General features: G+C 45.9%; 1 protein-coding gene across 6 annotated transcripts in view; it reads left to right on the forward strand.

The window, feature by feature from the left end:
- The window catches only part of GIGYF2 (GRB10 interacting GYF protein 2), a 160,507-nt gene that overhangs the window by 44,849 nt on the left and 96,473 nt on the right, over positions 1–19,185 (forward strand). For 5 of the 6 annotated variants that reach the window (XM_034782643.1, XM_034782640.1, XM_034782639.1 and 2 more), the window contains 3 exons: positions 8,627–8,735; positions 13,798–13,909; positions 14,700–14,740. In XM_034782643.1, coding sequence (XP_034638534.1) covers positions 8,627–8,735; positions 13,798–13,909; positions 14,700–14,740 — 262 coding nt within the window. The remainder of the gene's footprint in view (positions 1–8,626; positions 8,736–13,797; positions 13,910–14,699; positions 14,741–19,185) is intronic. The other variant, XM_034782645.1, reaches the window with a different exon arrangement.

Genomic DNA, 19,185 nt, shown 5'->3' on the forward strand with positions numbered 1-19,185 from the left:
CCCTCCCCTTCCGGTGCCCTCCTCCCCTCCCTGCAGCCTAACATGTGCGCCGCCCCCGCCATCCCCTGTGGCTTCCGCCTCGACCGCCGCCAAACCACCTGCTACCGCCCTCGCTGGGGCACTGACAGCAGCGAACAATAGGGTGAACTCCACTGCTGCCACATCCCTCCCCAGCCGGCAGGAAAGGCCAGGGCAAAAAGACTAGGCCCTCCATGGCAGGGACTTCCCCCTCTACCACGGCACCGGCATTGGCGTCTCTCCCCGTTGCTCTCTTCACCAGCTCTGCGGGTGCCCCTCTCTCGGTCCCCAGGGCATATGCCTAGATGGCGGCGGCTCCCCTGCCTGCCGCTACGTCATCTCTCCCGGTCACCACCTCTGCTACCATCTATAGTGGCCGGGGCCCCTTCCCCACTTTGACCAGGAAGTACGGTATCCGTTGCCTCCTGGTGCCCACCTCGCCCCATGTGGAGACCTACGTGCGGGCGTTGGCAAGGGTGGTGGGGCCCATGGCCATCATGGCAGCCTCCAAAATGAATGGGAAGGTAGTCGTCTTCCTGGCATTGGAGGCCGCCACCCAAGAGGCAGTGGAAAAGGGCCTGGCGGTGTGGGGGGTGTTCGTCCCCCTGGAGGACCTGGGCACCCAGTTGCTCCTGACCTCTGTCCCTCCCTAATGCTACCCTGTTACCTGCCCTCTCTACCCTGGGGAAACTGATCTCAGTTGTCAGCCCTCTTCCACTGGGCTTCAAAGACCCCGCCCTCCGTCACATCCTCTCGTTCCGCCGGCTGGTGCAGTTTCAACTGCTGCACGCGGTGCATGACGGAGAGGCGCTCGAGGGGTCCTTTCTAGTCCCCTACCAGGGGGCCCGTTACTGAGTGCCCAGATGCGCGGGAGAGCTCTGCCTCTGCTGCATGTAGTCTGGCGGGGCCTATGGAGGAGGATGCGGCAGGTTTACTGCCGGGCATGGGAGAGCGCCCGCTCCAGGGCAAATCTTCCCTCCCACATGCAGCCCCACCACTAGCTTCCCGAGCTCCAGTGCCACCGCCTCTGCACCTCCACCCCCTCCCCCTGGCCCGACCCCTGTCCACTAGCCCACAGATGATGCCATGGAGGGCTGGGTCCAAGTACAGGGGAAGCGGGGCAAGTGGAAGGCTCAAGCACTACTCCTTCCATCTGATGCAGAGGCCCCACCGAAAGACCAGGAAGGGGGCCACTGACACCGAGCCTTCTGCTTTGCCCCCGGGTGTATCCCATCTGCTAGAGCTGGCTGGGGATGACCTGTCAGCAATGGAGGGTAGTACGGCCCCTCCTCTGGAGTCCCTCCCTGGGGAACCCCCCCAATGGAACCCCTCCTGCCCCCTTCCCACCTGACCGCCCTGCATGCTCTGAGGCGAGAGTCGCTTCGGGCACCGGTGAGGTCGTCTCCGGGATGGTGGGTAGTGATTTTTCCCTCCATCTTTGAGGAGATCGAGGCCTTGAGTCTAACCGCGGTCACCCAGGGGGAGGACGACACTCTGCCAGTGGGCCTCGATCTGGGCGACCTCACCCTCGGCCCCCACTTCCCCATGCTTTCTCCCCCTAACCGCTGCTTCTGCTCCCCCCTCTGAGGAATCCCTGGACTCTTCCACCAGCCCGGCCACAGATGACCCCCCACTAATGGCTGCCAAGCTGCCAGGGCCATGTGGCCGGGACTGAGTCCTCAGGGGGGCATCCCTTGTTGATGCAGGGCAGCTGACCTCCTTCCTGGGTGGGGGCCCTACTGCTGCAGCCCCACCTATTGATGCTGTGGCCATAACACACGCCTTGGAGCGTGAGCCTGGTATCATCGAGGGCCCCCTTCCCACTCCACGGACCCCCGAGCCTGACCGAGAGGTGCCATCCCCCTGTAGCTCGGCTGCCGGGGCTCCCGGTCCCAACTCTGCCCCTCTCCCTAGCCCTGCTTCTGACCCCTGTCCTGCCCCTGATGCTGACCCCGGCCCCCTCCCTTCCACCTTCTGTGCTGCTATTGCCACCCCTGGGGCTGTCTCCTTCCCCTTCCTGGACGATGACCCCCCAGGGAGCGACCTTCGTGTTCCCCTGTTCCGACCCCCTAAGGGATGCTATTTTCCCTCCGCTGACCCCCACTGAGCCGGGGTCTGAGGCAGGCTGCGTGGCGCTGGCACTTCGGGCGCTACGCTGGGGGTCCGCCCCCTGTCTGCCAGTCTCGGTATGCCACGGGGCTTTGACAGATGCCCCACTAGAGGACAGCCAGGGGCCTGTAACCCTGCCCCCACGATAGGCTGCGAGAGGAGCTGCGAGAGTTTCTCCTGGATGCCCGTGGGTCCTGGAACAAGGTGCAGCTCACTCTCCAGCTCTGGGGGGACTTTTATCAAATCCTCTGGGCCGTAAGGGCCATTTTGGGGAGGGTAAAGGGACCGGGAGGCAGGCTGCTTCGGCCTACCGGCGGACCTGCAGCTTCTGTGACTCCTTGCTCACCTACGGGGTAGGTCATGGTTTGGTGCGCGGCACAGTGGGGGCCATGAGCGCCCCTGCCAGCGAGGTTCCTCCCCCAGCCTTCCCCATGGCACCTATCATCTTCACAACATTAAACACCAGGGGCTGTAGGATGGGTCTCCGCAGGTGCCAGGTGCTCTCCTTCCTTCAGGAGGAGGGGTACTCTATGGTTTTCCTGCAGGAGATCCATACGGTTCCAGCCGCCAAAGCAAATTGGCGACTGGAGTGCGGGGACAGGGTCTATTTTAGCCACCTCACCACCACTTCGGCTGGGGTGGCTACCCTGTTCTCCCCCGACCTAGGGCCTGAGGTGCTGGGGGTCGCTGAGGCTATGCTGGGCCGCCTGCTGCACCTCCGGGTCTGCATGGAGGGGCTAGTGGTCAACCTTATCAACGTTTATGCCCCGACATCGGGCCCGGAGCAGCTGCGTTTTTATCAGCAGGCGTCCGCCTTCCTCAGCTCCTTGGATACTCTCGAGTGCCTGGTCCTGGGCAGGGACTTTAACACCACCATCAAGGAGGGGACCGCTCAGGGACCGAGCAGTGCCCGGCCGCCGCGGGCGTTCTCCGGGAGATTGTCAACCATCACTCCCTGGTGGACATCTGGCGCGACCACCGACTGGACAACGTCTCGACGTTTACCTTCATCCGGGTGGAGGCCCGTCGGTCGTGTCAATCCTGGTTGGACCTCATTTATTTCTCTCACAGTCACCTTTCACGGGCCCACTCCTCCAGCATCTGGCCGGACCCATTCTCAGACCACCACTTGGCAACTGTGACGGCCTCTCTCTGCACGGAGAGGCCAGGGCCGGCCTATTGGCACTTTAATAACAGCCTGTTGGAGGATGTAGACTTTGTGGCGTCCTTCCGGGAGTTCTGGCTGGCCTGGCGAGGGCAGAGGCACGCCTTTCCCTTGGCGTGGTGGTGGTGGGACGTGGGGAAGGAGTGCGCCCGGCTCTTCTGCCGTGACTACACCCAGGGCACCAGCCGACGGAGAGATGCGACGATAGAGCAGTTGGAACGGGAGGTCTTAGAGCTGGAGAGGCGTCTGGCCGCCAGCCCCGAGGATCCATCCCTCTGCGGAGCGTGCCGGGAGAAGCGGGAGGAGCTTTGCGCCCTCGAAGACCATCGGGCCCGGGGTGCCTTTGTTTGATCCCACATCTGCCTTCTTCGGGTGATGGATCTTGGCTCCCACTTCTTCTACGCCCTAGGGAAAAAGGGGGGGGCCAAGAAGCACGTCACTTGCCTCCTGGCAGAGGACGGCACACCCCTCACAGATCTGCCGGAGATGTGCGGGAGGGCCAGGGCCTTCTACGCAGGCCTTTTCTCCCTCCAGCCAACCCATCCTGACGCTTGCAAAGTGCTCTGGGACGGACTCCTGACGGTCAGTGCAGGCGACCGAGACCAGCTAGAGCTGCCCCTCACTCTGGCCGAGTTCTCGGAAGCCCTCTGCCGCATGCCCACCAATAAATCTCTGGGCATGGACGTGCTGACCGTGGAGTTCTACCGCGTGTTCTGGGACATCCTCGGCCCGGACGTTCTCATAGTCTGGGCTGAGTCCTTGGAGAGCAGGGCCCCTCCCCTGTTGTGCAGGTGAACCGTGTTCGCCTTGCTCCCAAAGAAGAGGGACCCCCGCGACCTTCGGAATATCTCCTGGGCACTCTGCAAGCGTTTGACTTCGGACCCCAGTTTGTGGGTTTTCTCCAGGTGCAGTACGTCTCCGCGGAGTGTCTGGTCAGGCTCAACTGGACCCTGACCAAGTTGGTCAGCTTCGGGCGGGGAGTATGGCAGGGTGTCCCCCTCTTGGGCCAGCTGTATGCTCTGGTGATCGAGCCCTTCCTTTGTCTCCTCTGCCAGAGGCTGATGGGGTTGGTGCTGCGGGAGCCGGAGCTGCGGCTGGTCCTGTCGGCATATGCTGATGACGTGCTCCTCGTGGTCCAGGACCCAGCCGACTTGGCGCGGGTGGAGGCTTGCCAGGCCATCTACTCGACGGCCTCCTCCACCCGGGTCAACTGGGTCAAGAGCTCTGGCGTGGTGGGGACGGGTGGCAGGCGAGCTCCCTCCCACCCGCACTTCAGGCCATCCGGTGGAGCACGGGTCCACTGCTCTATCTTGGCGTTTACCTTTCTGCCACGCTTCCGTCTCCACCAGAGAACTGGCAAGGTTTAGAGGGCAGGGTAGTAGAGTGGCTCCGGAGATGGACAGGACTACTCTGGTGCCTCTCCCTCCGAGGGAGGGCACTGGTGCTCAATCAGCTAGTCCTGTCCATGCTCTGGCATCGGCTCAACACCCTGGTCTTGGCCCCGGATTTTCTGGTCAACCTCCGGAAGTCGGTTCTGGAGTTCTTTTGGTCAGGACTGCACTGGGTCTCTGCAGGGGTCCTCTACCTACCCCTGGAGAAGGAGGACAGGGCCTGAAGTGCCTGCGCATTCAGGACTACGTCTTTCGCCTCCAGGCCCTGCAGAGGCTCCTTCATGGTGCAGGTGGTCCGGCGTGGAGCGTACTGGTGCACGCCTTCCTCCGAGGGCTCCGATACGACCGGCAGCTCCTTTATCTCCATTGGAGTGGTCTTCCGCGAGACCTCTCTGGGCTGCTGGCCTTCTACCAGGACCTCCTCCGGACCTGGAAACTGGTTTCGGCCACCAGGTACGTGGTGGCCGCCGAGGGGGCAGATCTCCTTGCGGAGCCCTTGCTACACAACCCCCAGCTCTGTGTGCAGGTGGCGGAGTCCCCCTCGGTGCGCCAGAGGTTGGTCCTGGCAGAAGTCACCAGAGTTGGAGACCACCTGGACTACGACCGGGGAGACTGGCTGGATCCCCTGACGCTCGCTCGGCGCATGGGGCTCTCCAGACCTTGTACTCCCCGGCACATATTTCAGGAGGTGAGGGACGCTTTACCGCCCACTGCTCGGGTCTTCCTCGGCTGGGTCCTGTGAGAGGGCACGCCTTGCCCACCCTCCACCCCAGGCCCTCCTTTTCATCAGGCCCCTACCCCGTGGACCTACCAGGCCACCCCACCCCTTTACCATGAGCCGGCTGCACAAGTTGCAGCCGGTCGGGTTCCAGACCGCGCCACAAAAACATTTGTACGCGCTCATGCTCCACACCCTTTATGTCCTCGCCCTTGCGTCCCACCCCGACACAAAGTGGCGGGACCTTCTGCCACCTCTAGAGGGTGAGGAGCCCCGCTGGGCCAGTCTATAATTCCACCGGGGATGTCATCCTTCATGGAGCCAAGAGCACGGGTGTGTACTTGGCCTGGTTCACTCCCCTACCGGCCACATGCCCCTTTTGCACTATGAGGGAGACCCTGGCATGCACATATCTGTGCCAGGTTGCATCCCCTATTCCGGCTCCTCTTGGATATATTATTACGTTTTTGGTTGTACTTTTCCCCTCACCTGTTTATCTACATGCTCCCCATCAGTGGCCCCACAAAGTCGCGGGACCTCCTTGTCAATCTCCTCCTAGCCATGGCCAAAATGGCCATCTACAAAACCAGGGAGAGGAGGTTGGCTGATGGGGTTTCCTGCGACTGTGGGGCCTATTTCCGCTCCTCCGTCTGTTCATGCATCTGGGCACAGTTCCTCTGGGCAGCGTCTGCTGGCTCCCTTGACGCCTTCGAGGAGCAGTGGGCACTGTCTGGGGTTCTCTACTCGGTGTCCCCATTAGGTTCCCTACGTTTAACCCTGTGACCTCACTCCCGTTCCTGTTCTCATTAGTTGTCCTGTGCAATTATTTGGTATCACGGACCTGTGGATCCTCCCCTTAGGCTGGGGGGAGGTCCTGTAGCCCGCCCACTTTCCTGGATACCAGCAGGTGTACTCTGCTGTAGCAACTGGCCAGGGTCTATCACAGTTTAGATAAACATGTTATCTGTTCATATAGTGTAAAAGGAAAATTTAAGTAATTGTTTCAAGTACATTTATTATTGAATTAGAACACTGAGTCTAAGGAGATTATTTAGTAAAGGTTATAAGTTAAAGTAAAATTCACCTCTTGCAATTGCTCTGAGAAAATCCAAAGGAAGAATAGATTCTCTGACCATTTGTGCTACTTAATCGCCTTCCTGATTAACACATTGATGTTTGATCAATTTCCTAATATGACAGTCCTTCATGATTACAATTTTTTTGGTGATCTATTAAATGTGACTATATGACTTCCGGTTTTCTATATGTATGCTGTCTAACCATTGTGTATGATCAGTTTACCTTTTTTCTGTGGCCATTTCTACAGTAGCCCTTCCTAAAATTTCCCACCATTGTTGTCTCAGCATCCAAAGTGTTACCACTACCTTACCTGCTCCACTCCTCTGTTTTTGGGAGATATTCCACAGCTTGCATATGTTACTGCTTTTAACTTTCCTAAGTAGTAGCAGAGTGAAATGGACTAGGGTTATGAATATGATTAATTTGCACTCTGCCAATTTTCACTTAGGAAAAATCTGAGCAGCAGCAAAGATACTCAAGTAATCTGTCTGAAGACTGAGGAAGATATTACCAAAATTGTGCATGTTCAGTTAATTTTTAGAAAGTTTTCTTAGCAATTATAAGAGCTAGGAAAAAAATGTTAAATGAATACTCAGATTTTGTAGAGGTTGAAAACACTCACCAAAGAAAGCTTTGTACCTGCAATGGGTGATAGGATTTTTTTCAAGCTATGCTCATAGTTACCAGTCTCCTCTTGGAGAGGTTCTTCCTTTCCAAATAGATGTCAAATATTTTTTCGGATTTATTTGAAATAGACTAAAGTGCATGCAGCTTCCTGTTTCTTTGGACACCACTATATAAAGTCTAAATGACGATCTAATTGCTTGTCTCATTGTTACTCCTTTGGGACTTTTCAAGGCCATATTAAGTTAGATGTGTCCAGAGGCACGTAAGCAATGCTAGTCTACCCCCCAGTAGATTCGTTTCTAGAAGACTTGCGGAACAGCTACATGGAGTTCTATGCATTTTTTTTTTTTTTTTTAATTTTATTTAAAGCTTAGACTTGGAAGTACAACGTGAGTCCAAATTTGCTGTGCTTAAGTGGTACAGAATTGGTTTCTGGGCAGAAGTGCACAAACTTCCAACTGTCTATGTTCAGAACATTTTGGGTATTTCTGTATAGCTAGTTGTTCTATGTTGAAATGTCTGTTTTTTTTTTTTTTCCCCCTCTCTCTCTTAGTAAATCTTTTTTTCTTGTTTCTGTTGCACTCCATGACTGTTGCATAGGATTTTTGTTACTGTTTTTTCTGTTACTAAAATGAGCTTTTTTTGGTTAAAATTTTAGTGATTCATAAAAATATTGAGTCTTCAGAAGTGGTCTATTGTTGTTACTATATTTTTGGAGAAAAATTATACTACTTAATTATTCAGAAGGGTAGTAGTTGTAATAGATTCCCTCTCAACCACCCCACATTCCTGAAGAATGGAGGAGATATGTTACTGTCTTGCTTTAAAAATGAACTGATTGGAGATAGTATTGGTGCGCTACATCAGTGAGTAGGCACATATTACTCACTTTTAAGGTGTCTCTCTGACTATGGATTTTAAGCTATTTCACATTCCAGTCAGTCATATGCAGGGAGCATGGGAGACAGTACTTGCAGTACATTTTTAATTACTTTTTGAAAATAAGAATTGCAGGTAAGTTACTTTTTTTGGTCTGGAGTATAACTTTCAGTCACACAGCTCATTGTAATGTGTCCTTTACTGGCATGGACTTGTCGTCAGCCTCTCTACCTGTTTCTCTGGCTCTCTGTCACCATAGTATCTTAGCTGATACCACCATCCTTGCTCTTCAGGGAGCTGACTGTGTTGCATTCTTGTATCTTCTAGAAAGGTGATGGAAAGATAAAGGCAAACATTTGTCTTTGTTAGTTTAGAGGTTGAAAGGAAAGGAAACACTAAGAGTAGAAAAAAAGGATGCTGAAAAAATGGTATTTTAAATGGGATCACTTAGTAACTTCCCCATGTATCTAAGCATTTTTTTCCATATCTTTTGATTTGTTTTGTGGTTCTTGAGCATTTTCAATTGCAGAGAGTATATACAGAAGAGAGTCAGGGTAGGTATCATTTTTATGCTAAAAAGCATAGGGAAAGGTACGTTTGCTTGTTTATCTCACCTTGGCTGTCTCCTCTTCTTGGCAGAGAAATTTCTCCATGTCTGTAAACAGTGCTGCTGTCCTGCGGTTGACGGGACGAGGAGGAGGAACGGTGGTAGGGGCTCCTCGAGGTCGAAGTTCCTCTAGAGGTCGAGGTGAGCTGTTTTCTGAAGACTGGGATGATACAGTGGATGGGGAACAGATCTAGGTTAAATTGTCTGAAAAGTGACCATCATTATTTGGATAACAGCAGTAGGGGATTTGGAATTATGCAGCCAAATAAAACTTCCAAATTCCTGCCCCCAAGGAACTTTCCCTTTAAAGGCCCTAAAACAGCAGGGGTTGACGAAGGAGGGAAGTGAATGTGGGAGATTACTAGGAACGCATGTTACCTACCTATCTGATTCCTCTTTTGTGTGTTTATTTTGTTAAATATATAAATGTGGATTGAAGGAGAGTGATGAAAGGAACAGTTTTGAGGTGGAATATCAAGGAAAGTGTAAGGTTGCTTGACTCAGAGTTGTAAAGAATATCCAACCATAAGAGATGGTATTAGAAAAAGTTTGGGGTCGCTCATAAAAGAAGAGAACAGGAGCATTAATTAAGAAGTTGAAAGGATTGGTTTTAACTTAAATCTGTGGTGTTCAACTGGGGGTTTGCAGAGGTCTTCCGAACGGTTTGTCAGTACATCTAGATATTTGCCTAGTTTTACAACAAGCTACGTAAAAAAACCACTAGTGAAGTCAGTACATACTAAAATTTCATACAGACAACTTGCTTATACTGCTGTGTATACTATACACTGAAGTGTAAGTACAATATTTATTTTCCAATTGATTTATTTTATAATTATATGGTAAAAATTAGAAAGCAAGCAATTTTTCAGTAATAGTGTGCTGTGACACGTTTGTATTTTTATGTGTGGTTTTGTAAGCAAGTAGTTTTTAAGTGACGTGAAACTTGGGGGTATGCAAGGAAACTCAGACTCCTGAAAGGAGTACAGTAGTCTGGGAAGGTTGGAGAGCCGCTGACTTAAATGATCAGAAAGAAGTCCTTATCTATTCTGAGCAATGCCTTAAATAACAAACTGAAAGAGATTAGTGGAGGCATAAGGTCTCTCTTTGCAGTTTATTTTATTCCCTGATAGCACTTTGTTTTGTCAATTTCACTACTTCACTAAAATCATTTTCCCTTATTTGTTGGGTCCTTCCACACTGCAGCATTTAAAGCAAATGTGGAAATGTATCCTCAGATAATGCCAGGGAGGCTCAGGGTAAGGTATACTACTTGAACTTACTTTTCATTTGTTTTGAAAAGCAAAAATATATTTTTATGTTGATAGTATCCTTTAATTCTATAGCCTTCATGAGCACAACAATGTTTTCATATATTAATAGATGTGGTTTGTTGCATATAGAATGCTAGAAGCTGGAGATGGAGAAGACTTGTTGGGTCATATCCATAGCCCAGCAAGTGCCACATTTTTTCCTCATTCTGTCCCATTTAATTTTAAATGTCCCTAAGTAGTGATATATCCACTACCTCCCTTGAAAATAATTCCATAGCTATTGGATGTACAGAAGTTTTTCCTGATTTGGTTTTAAGGTTCCCCTTATTTCTAATTTTTTGTTCTCCCCCATAATTCCACTTCCTCCTTTGCATCTACACCTTTCAGATATTTGTGGACTGCTATCATGTGCCCCTTCTTAGTTGTTGTTGTTGTTTAGCTAAGCTGTATGTATTTAGATCTTTTATTGTCTCAATATCAGTTCCTGAGGACTCTACTGAAAAATTTGAAGGGGGAAAAAAATTATTTTTTTTACTTAATGAGTTGCCAAGGACTTATTTAAATATTTCAGGTACAGCTGTACCAAAGAACTAGAGAGAGGGGCCCTGTTTGACATGATGCCAGTGTAACAGAATTGCATCAGCCTTTTCTGATGCCATACTTTATTCTTAACTGAAGTCTAATTTGCTCTGTCTCACTTAAGTGGGTGCTAGTATTACAGCTGTCCGGGTTTCTTTTTCCTGGTGAATATCTGTGTTTTGGACATTTTGCTCAGATATGCTAGGGTTCAAATTTACAAACACTTATACTGCATATGGTGCTTGTTGGGTAATAAATGGTCATAGACTGGACTTCCAGCATGCATTTTTCCTCCCCAAGTTGAATCTCAGTGTTTTCTGACCTTTTTTTATATATCCAAACCCCTTTGTATTTCTTTACCCTTCCTTTTTTATTTTGCAACTCTTGCATTTCTCTTCCCCTCGGTCACTAACATTTACAATGATAGACTAATTTAGTCAGATGCTGCCACCTGTACGCACAGTAAACATACTTACTTTTCAAATACTCCAATTGATTTCAATGGCATTACATGCAGAGTAAGATACTACTCACTGTGAATGAAAGGGGCAGAATCTATCTGTAATCCAACTGTCCTTCAGTTCTGTCAAAAATAGTAAACAATTTTATCTTTAAAAGTTTTCCCCTCCAACATTTGGTTCGTTATTTGTCTAGGGATAGGCATTATATTTATGGCATTATAATTAATAGAATCATTCTTCATTTCTTCTTTGAATATTGATACTGTATTTCCTTCAGTCTACCACTACCTACCCAGTTTTCAAGATAGCTACATTTTTGTTCTGGGTTAATCTTTCTTTGTTCAGATACAAGTTCCTCATTACTTCCAGTTGTCCAGACATCTCTTATCAAAAATATGAACTTTCACTATAGCTAACTTAATTGCCACATCTAATAGATGACTATGAGAGAAGTAATCTTTTTAAACACAATTTAACAATTCGCAGTAATGCTGAAATACCCCATTACTTAATTTGAGTGCATTCCATAAATTTCTAGGCATGTACAAGTGGGTTTGTAGTTCTTAGTGCAGAAGTTTCTTTAGGCTATTTTAATGATCACTGTCAGTAAAAGTTTTCAGTGAAACTGTATTCTGAAGTGTAACTTTACAATTAAGTTAGCATTATCAAGGCAACTTAATCATAAAACCATCTGCTGGAGTGTGAAATTGCTCGTACCTAAAATCTCATACATTTTGTGTGGTGTTGCTTTAGTTGTGACTAACAAGTTTTCTCCGTTCTAAAGTAATACTCCACAAGCAATCCAAGGTCTTGCACTTGACCTTTCTTTCTAATTGATTTGTTTTCCTGGGAGCTCCCTGTGGAGTGTAGTTAAGCCTGTGCTTGGAGGACTGGAATGTTTACATTCATGAAGGTGGGTGTCAGAAGGAAAGGATTTAAGTCTCTTTGTGGACTGGGCTACAGACTTAGACTTTTTTTGTTGCTGTTTTCCTGCTCAAGTAAGAGGCCATAACTGAGGCAGCTTTACCCAGCATTGTGCTGCCTATTTCTGAACTGAGGCATAAGGATGTTTTTCCTCCTATTTTTCCATTTTCACTGCTATTTCACAAATATCTAGGCCTTAGACAACCTGAAATTCTACTTTAAAATATCTGAGTTGGAAAAATAATTTACAGCCAGATCAATTCTTACACACTGCTGTTATGGCAGTTCTTAGTACTAAACCTCTAACAATTTGACTACATGAACACTGCATGCTACATGCTAATTTATTTGTGGGGAGGGGGCTAAAGCCACATCTACTTTCTACTTAACGTGTATGGTGTGACTAGAGACCCTTGATTGCCTAAGAGATCTTGGTTCTGTTCCAAGCTCTGCTAAAGATTTCCTGTGTGATATTAGGCCAATAACTTAATATCTCTGTGCCTTAGTTCCCCATCTGTAAAATGGGGATAATACTTGCTTTGTCTTGGCTGTGTAGATGATGAGCTCTTCAGGGCAGAGACTCTCTCTCACACTATATAGATGTACAGCATCTAGCACATTGAGGCCTCTAGGTACTACTGTAGTACAAATAAGAGCAGTGCTCCCCACCTTCATTTACAGTGTTTTGAAAATGACCCCCACCCTTTTTTTTTGGTCCTTTTCCTCTATCTTTACGTTAGAAAGGCTTCTGTACTCTCCATTCTGACTTTGAAATATCAGATAGACCTTGTGTTCTGTGCTTTGTCTCTTCCACATTTACATCAAGACTGTCAGCCTCAGGTACTCTAGACTTCTTCTTCACTCTACTTCCATAAGAAAATAGGGAAGGTTGGAGAACTTGGTCACAAGAGAATAAATTATGGGACAAGATAAGGTTGAACAAAAACAGTTAACTTATTTTTAAATGCAATTTGCCCTTTCTGCACTAGGTACAGTCCGTTTAAAATCATATTTGCTAAAACGTATTTTCTAACACATTATACAATGCGACCTGTTTTTTTAGTCAGGACATGGCTTCAGTATCTTTATGCCTACCATATGACCATTTGTTTGGTGTTAATCTTTTTTCAGGATAATGGCGCTAGCTTTGATTATCTTTTTCATGTATTCTGCATGTGTTCATAAACCAAGTTTGTCTTTTTGGAGTATAATATAAGGCTAATGTGCTTCAGTGTCAATACTGCCAGTATTCTAGTATGCACTCTGTTTATACTGATCTATTGCATATTACCACATATTTATACACTTTCTGCTTCATTAGTTTTCTGCATCAGTTTCTTCTAGTTTTTCTATAGCTCTATAGAAACTGCTTTGACACATCTTGATTATCTTTTTTGTGTGGTACTTATTACATCTTTCTCTCCTGTGTAAAATCTATGCATTTAATAATGGAACTGTTACATAGTAGTCCAAGTTTCTTCTCCTCTTCTTCAGTCTATGCTATTTCACCTCCTTTCCCCTTGTTCTGTGTAGCTCTTCTGTGCATTACTTTGTGTGATGGACTATAACCAAGACTCAAATTACCTTATTTCCAGATTCCCAAAAGTTATTTTCATGTTCACTTTAAACCTGCCCTATTTGGCAGCCTGTTAATTTGTCCTTCTCCATGAACAGCTCCAAACATGGTGATGAAGTTTGGTGTACAAGCTTGTGAGAAATTATGTGTCTTGAAATGTAAATGTCAATTTCCAAAATCAGTTTCTTGGGAAACGTTTAGCTTTGAAATATTAAGCCAGTGGATTTAATCACAGCTACTATTCTCATGAGATGGAGGAAAGACTTGCCCACTATCAGATTGCCGTGTCTCATTAAGGAGATTATAAGAAAATGAGGTCACGTTGACATTAGAAAAGGAAAGGAAAGTTCTTTTTACAAATGTTTTTCTTTGGCTTTTTGTCTTTGCAGGCAGAGGCCGAGGAGAGAGTGGTTTCTACCAAAGAAGTTTTGACGAAGTGGAGGGTGGATTTGGGCGAGGAGGAGGCAGGGAAATGCATAGATCTCAGAGCTGGGAAGAAAGGTAACAGAAAAGCCTAGACTTGAAAATGTACTGTAGATGCACCTGCTTGGATCCCATTCTTGCACCCTTCATTCACAAAAGATATTTCAGAAAGGCTCAGTAGGAATGTGTACTGGTTGGTTGTCTTGGAATTTCTAAAGTGGATACCATATAATGATGTTGCTAGAAACCCAGCTGTTACGAACAAAACACCGTTCAAAAGCTTATATTGCTGATGACTTGTGGGCATGAACAGAGCACTGCTTTGAGGCCTTGGCTACACTGGCAATTCACAGCGCTGCACTTGCTGCGCTCAGGGGTGTGAAAAAACACCCCCCCCCCCCGAGTGCAGTGCTGTAAAGTGCCAGTGTAATCAGCGCCTGCAGCGCTGCACGCTCGCTCGCAGCGCTGCAAGCTATTCCCCTCGGAGAGGTGGAGTACTTGCCGCGGCAGCGCTGTGAATCCACAAGTGTAGCCAAGGCCTGAGAAAGTGAGGTGTTCTAGAAACCTTCGTTTCCATAGTAGCTATCTTTGGGTGAAAGTTTGTATAGCTCTTATAGAGAGGGCTCTTCTGTTAGTTTTAGCCTTTTGTCTGTTTGCAATGATTTAGGCCTAGATTTTTAAAGGTATTAAGGTGCCTAAAGATCTAGATAGGCTCCTGTTGGCATTTTCAAAAGCATCTGGACACCTAACTACCCTTAAAGTTTTGGCCCCACAGCTCTAGTGAGAGAGAGGAAATATTTCAGGTGCAACTCTCACACGATGGCATTCTTCCACAGCCTTGTTTGAAACTTTTATTCTGCCTTTCTAGGGGAGACAGGCGGTTTGAAAAACCAGGGCGAAAAGATCCAGGTAAGATAGTTACTATATATGTATATATGCCATTCTAAACCTTATTATCCTCTAAAATGCACGATCAAAAAGTTCCTTAGAACGTTCTTTGAGCGCTTGCTTGTTCTTGCTTTGTTTGAGTCCTCTTCATCAGGAATTCCTTGAGGTTCTCATCTTTGTGTAATTGCTCTCTGTCAGAAGCAATATATTTTTGAAGTTGTAACAAATCCTCCACTTGAACTTCATCTGGAGCTTGCTGCTTACTTGGGGCAAGCCAGTCCGAACACACACGTGTTCCATTCTTGGCACTGACTTCAATTTGATTCTGGGGGCACATTCAAAAAGTAGATCCTGAAGTATTTGAGACCTGACTATCCCAGCAATTCTGTCCTCCATGCTTTTTGATGGATTTGCAATTAGTCAAAATGCTCTTGCTGTTTTTCTCTTGATATACCTTCTGGAACATACAACAGCATTTTCAGTGAGGGATTCTTGACTGTGGAGCTCTATGCTTTCACAGGACATTAGTCAGAGTCATTGTCTGGCCATTTTTTTGGGGACAGTGAAAGAGGTATCGGTTGTCTTATTTGAAGCATTATCAGCTAAGATGGCTCTTTGGTGAGTGTATGGGGAAGGCTTGGGGCAGAAAATATGTTGCCTGTTCGGAGGAGAAGTTTTCAAAAGCACAAAGGGCATTTAGGGGTCCAGTTACTGTAAGTCAGGAGGAACTGGGTGTCTAACAGCCCTTTATCTTTGAAAATCTCACCCCTTTAGGGTCAGTAGGTGTGTATTGCTAATTTTACAGTGGTTCCAAGTTACTATGGTGATGGGTATCTTAAAAAAACCTTGTAATCACCATCTGATTTTCAAAGCCCTCTGAATCTTCTCTTCAGGTATCGAAGTTGATTATCGTGTTTTCTTAAGGTTGCTTAATTTTTTGATTCCTAGGGTTTTGGCTCAAAAGACGACAAAGTTAAGAGAGGTGTCCCTAATTCTTCCGGACTTCCTTTTTCTGTAGGAGACATTGCTCCTAAGAATGACCCCAATTAGAGTTAATTTGAGGTTGTCTACATCTAACTTGATACTTCCATCTCATAACTCTTCTGCCTCTCCATGTGTTCATGATTTACTATCTCTAGTAAAAAAAAAAAAGTCGGGGAGGTCAAAAGATTAGCAATTTCCAGTGTTTCTGCTGTGGTGGTAGTTAAGGGTTATGGTTGATATTTTTGATATTCTAGTATGTAACTACAAAGTGGCCATTGTACTGTTTTACAGTTCCTTCCTTGGAAATCTGTGGAGGAGCAAAACCCCAAACTAGCTCTTTTAAACAGAGCAGAGAATTCTTCCAAAGGCAAATGAGGGTAGAAATGGCAGACTGGAGGCACTAGTGGCTACAACAATAACTTGATTTAATGAAATTACATTTATTTTAGCACCTTTTCATCCTGACGGATGTGAAAACATTTTGCAATTTTACCAAACTATGCACAGAATTCACTTCATTTATTAATGAAACCACAGCAGCAGTTTAGCAGTGCAGATTGACACTACATGTCACTTTAGGATGAGAAGCAGATCTCTTCTCATTGAAATGGCATGAGGAATTTAGGTATGCAGGATATAATTACCCCAGCTGGAATTTTGTCAGGATGCCAGGGTTGATGCTCCTCTTCCTACAAAGCATGTCTTGGGATCTTCAGTAACCACAAGTGATCAAGACCTTGGCTTTGTATCTCATCTGAAGGAGTGTCCCTCTCCCTCCCCCCAACAGATTGTTGAGTTATTGTTTTAGTATTTACTCAAAGGAAAGAATGCCAACTACCGGATCATTGACATAACTTGCTGCTGTACCTGACTGTTTCTTTCACATCTCTTTCTGGTACTGTCCCAGTCTGATCCTGTTTAGCTTGTGAGAACAGACAGGATCACAGCATGAGGAGATACGGCTGAAGGCCATATTTGTAAACTGTTCAGATTTTTAATATAAAATACTCTCAGGGTTTTAACTATATCCACTTAGATTTGCCTGTCACTCTTTTAAGGATTTGTGCGCCTGGGAGAAGGAAAATCTTGACTTCCTTCCTTCCTTAGTCTCCTAACCAAAAAGGGCTGGTCAGCACAAAATGATGATTTAGTTTCATTTCAACCTTGGTCAGTAATGGGAAAAAGTCACTGCTATGTAATGGTTTTTTTAGTGGCTTATGTAAAATGATTTGGGGTCAAAAGGGTCCTAGTTTCACTTTCTAGTAGACACATTCCTATCACCAAAAAACACAGTTAGCACTGTTGGCAATCTTAGCCAAGAGGTGAAGGACTGAATTGGCATGAAAGTAAATTTATCACCGAGAGATGCTCTCTCAAGTTCAGGGATGAAGTTCATTAGTAAAGGAGTGCAGTGACTTGTTACCATTATCCATGCTAAACCTGACAAGGGCTTTAGGTTCCCACTTTTGCACTTTCCACCAACGGCATCATCTTTGCCCAAATCAACCAGTGATAGTGGGTTCTCCAATAAAGCCTTGAGTGCTCTCTGACCAGATATTCACTGAATCACTAGGTCTTTGTGTCCCTCTGTGTTGTGGGTGGTCAAAATATCATAGATAAGTAGAAACTAGAAAGCAGGAAATAAACCACTCTAGAATATTTTGGTAATTCAGAAATCATGGCACCCCCAGGAAAATATCTTAAGTTTAAAAAAAATAAAAGATTAAGAAACCCCATACAAATCCCCCAATAAATAGGATTAATTTTCAAACGTTTTATCACTAATTGATACACAGCTAACTTCATGGAGGGATAATGATCACATTTTTTAGTATTCAGAAAATGTTTTCCAGCTGATGCAATCAATTCACGAACTGAACAGCAACCTTCAGTGTTGGTATTGATATTCAAGGCAAAGGTGCACTATACACTGGAGGAGTTACTATGCAAATTGCCATAGGACCTATGGCTTTCAGCCAGAAATACCCAAAGATGCTTCTCAAAGGCTTAGATTATTTGCCAATTAAACAAGTCATATGTTAGATCATTGACATCTAGAAAAATCACATGGGAAGGCAAATGCCAGTCCAGTTTTTACACAGCATCTGATCTTAAACAAGTCCATCAGTTTCCAAGCAGGAATAGTGATCAACGAATACATGTTTTACTGTTAACACATCACAAATGTTTATGATTTACAAGACACTTAGAAAGTCAGTGTTAAATGTGGCAAATAGATTTCCATCTGAGTGCTTATTTATGCCTTTCATGTGAGGAATACTTGAACATTAAAAAGAACAAGCTTAATTATATACAAGATGTTAAATTTTTTTTACCTCTTTTAACCTTGTTGCTTTTAAAAGTTAAAAACAGAGCTATAATGAATGGTTTAAAACAGAAGATGTAAAAGTCAAAATACTCAATACAGTATAGTCAGAATTATCCTGACTCTAAGGATACTTATGTTACCTGGGATATGTCCATAGCTCTGGTATGGTCTCGCCATTAAGTGTCCTTAGTATAGATTGAGATGTATTATTACACTCCTGAATTGCAGAACAATTGAGTTATACAGGATTATGTTACTTAAAGTGGAGAATTGTCAGTATATGTAAAGCAGCTCCGTACTCATTTTTGAACTATTTTTGTACTTTATTCCATGCTTAATGAAGTATTTACAGTACAATTTCTTGTTCTGCTGCTTTTTAAGGGTTGTCCTCTGTACTGTAGGACATTGGGTTGGGGCTTAAAAATAGAAAAGGATAAATATAGCACAACCCCTCACCTTTTCCCTCCCCCCCCCTTTCCATATCTTGGGGGTATGGCCAATAATGTTATGAAGAGAAACAGCTGAACTTTAAAGTGCACGTGCAGGACCAACTATGAAATGTGAGGACAAAGGCAATTTAATGTACATTAATACAAGATGTTGTTTGCTATTACTGTACAGGCACTACAGTGGGTTAAAATATGGTTCCATTATACTGAGAGTGAAAGACATAATATTGAAAGTATCCATTCTCTATAATAAAACCAGCCCTTGAAGCCTATATTGTTGTAGGGAAGGAATATGGAAACATTTTCAGAGCAATGAACTATTTTTGAATTCAGAGATTGGCCACCTGCCCTCCAGTTCATGATTGCATGGATCTCCTCCTTCCTGTGGTATATAACACATTCCTGTGACAATTACAACAATAGTTAACATGGAAAAGTAATAATATTTTAATATCTCTTTAGCTGTCTTTTTAATAGAAATTACCTTCTGGAAATGAGGTACAGTTGGCACCTTGTGACAAAACAGTTGTCCTACCAGGTTCTCCGTGGCAAGAGCTTGACAACCTCTGTACTTCTGGGTTTGAAAAAAAGACCTCCAATAGACAGTGCCCTCCTAATATGGCTTCAGACTGTATATCCTGCTGTTGGTCACTTTACAATAAGATCTACTCCAGTATATAGTTTTTATCTAAACTGCTTAGTAG

The sequence above is a fragment of the Trachemys scripta genome, chromosome 9 (assembly GCF_013100865.1).
Source record: "Trachemys scripta elegans isolate TJP31775 chromosome 9, CAS_Tse_1.0, whole genome shotgun sequence".
In the NCBI taxonomy this organism is placed as follows: Eukaryota; Metazoa; Chordata; order Testudines; family Emydidae; genus Trachemys; species Trachemys scripta.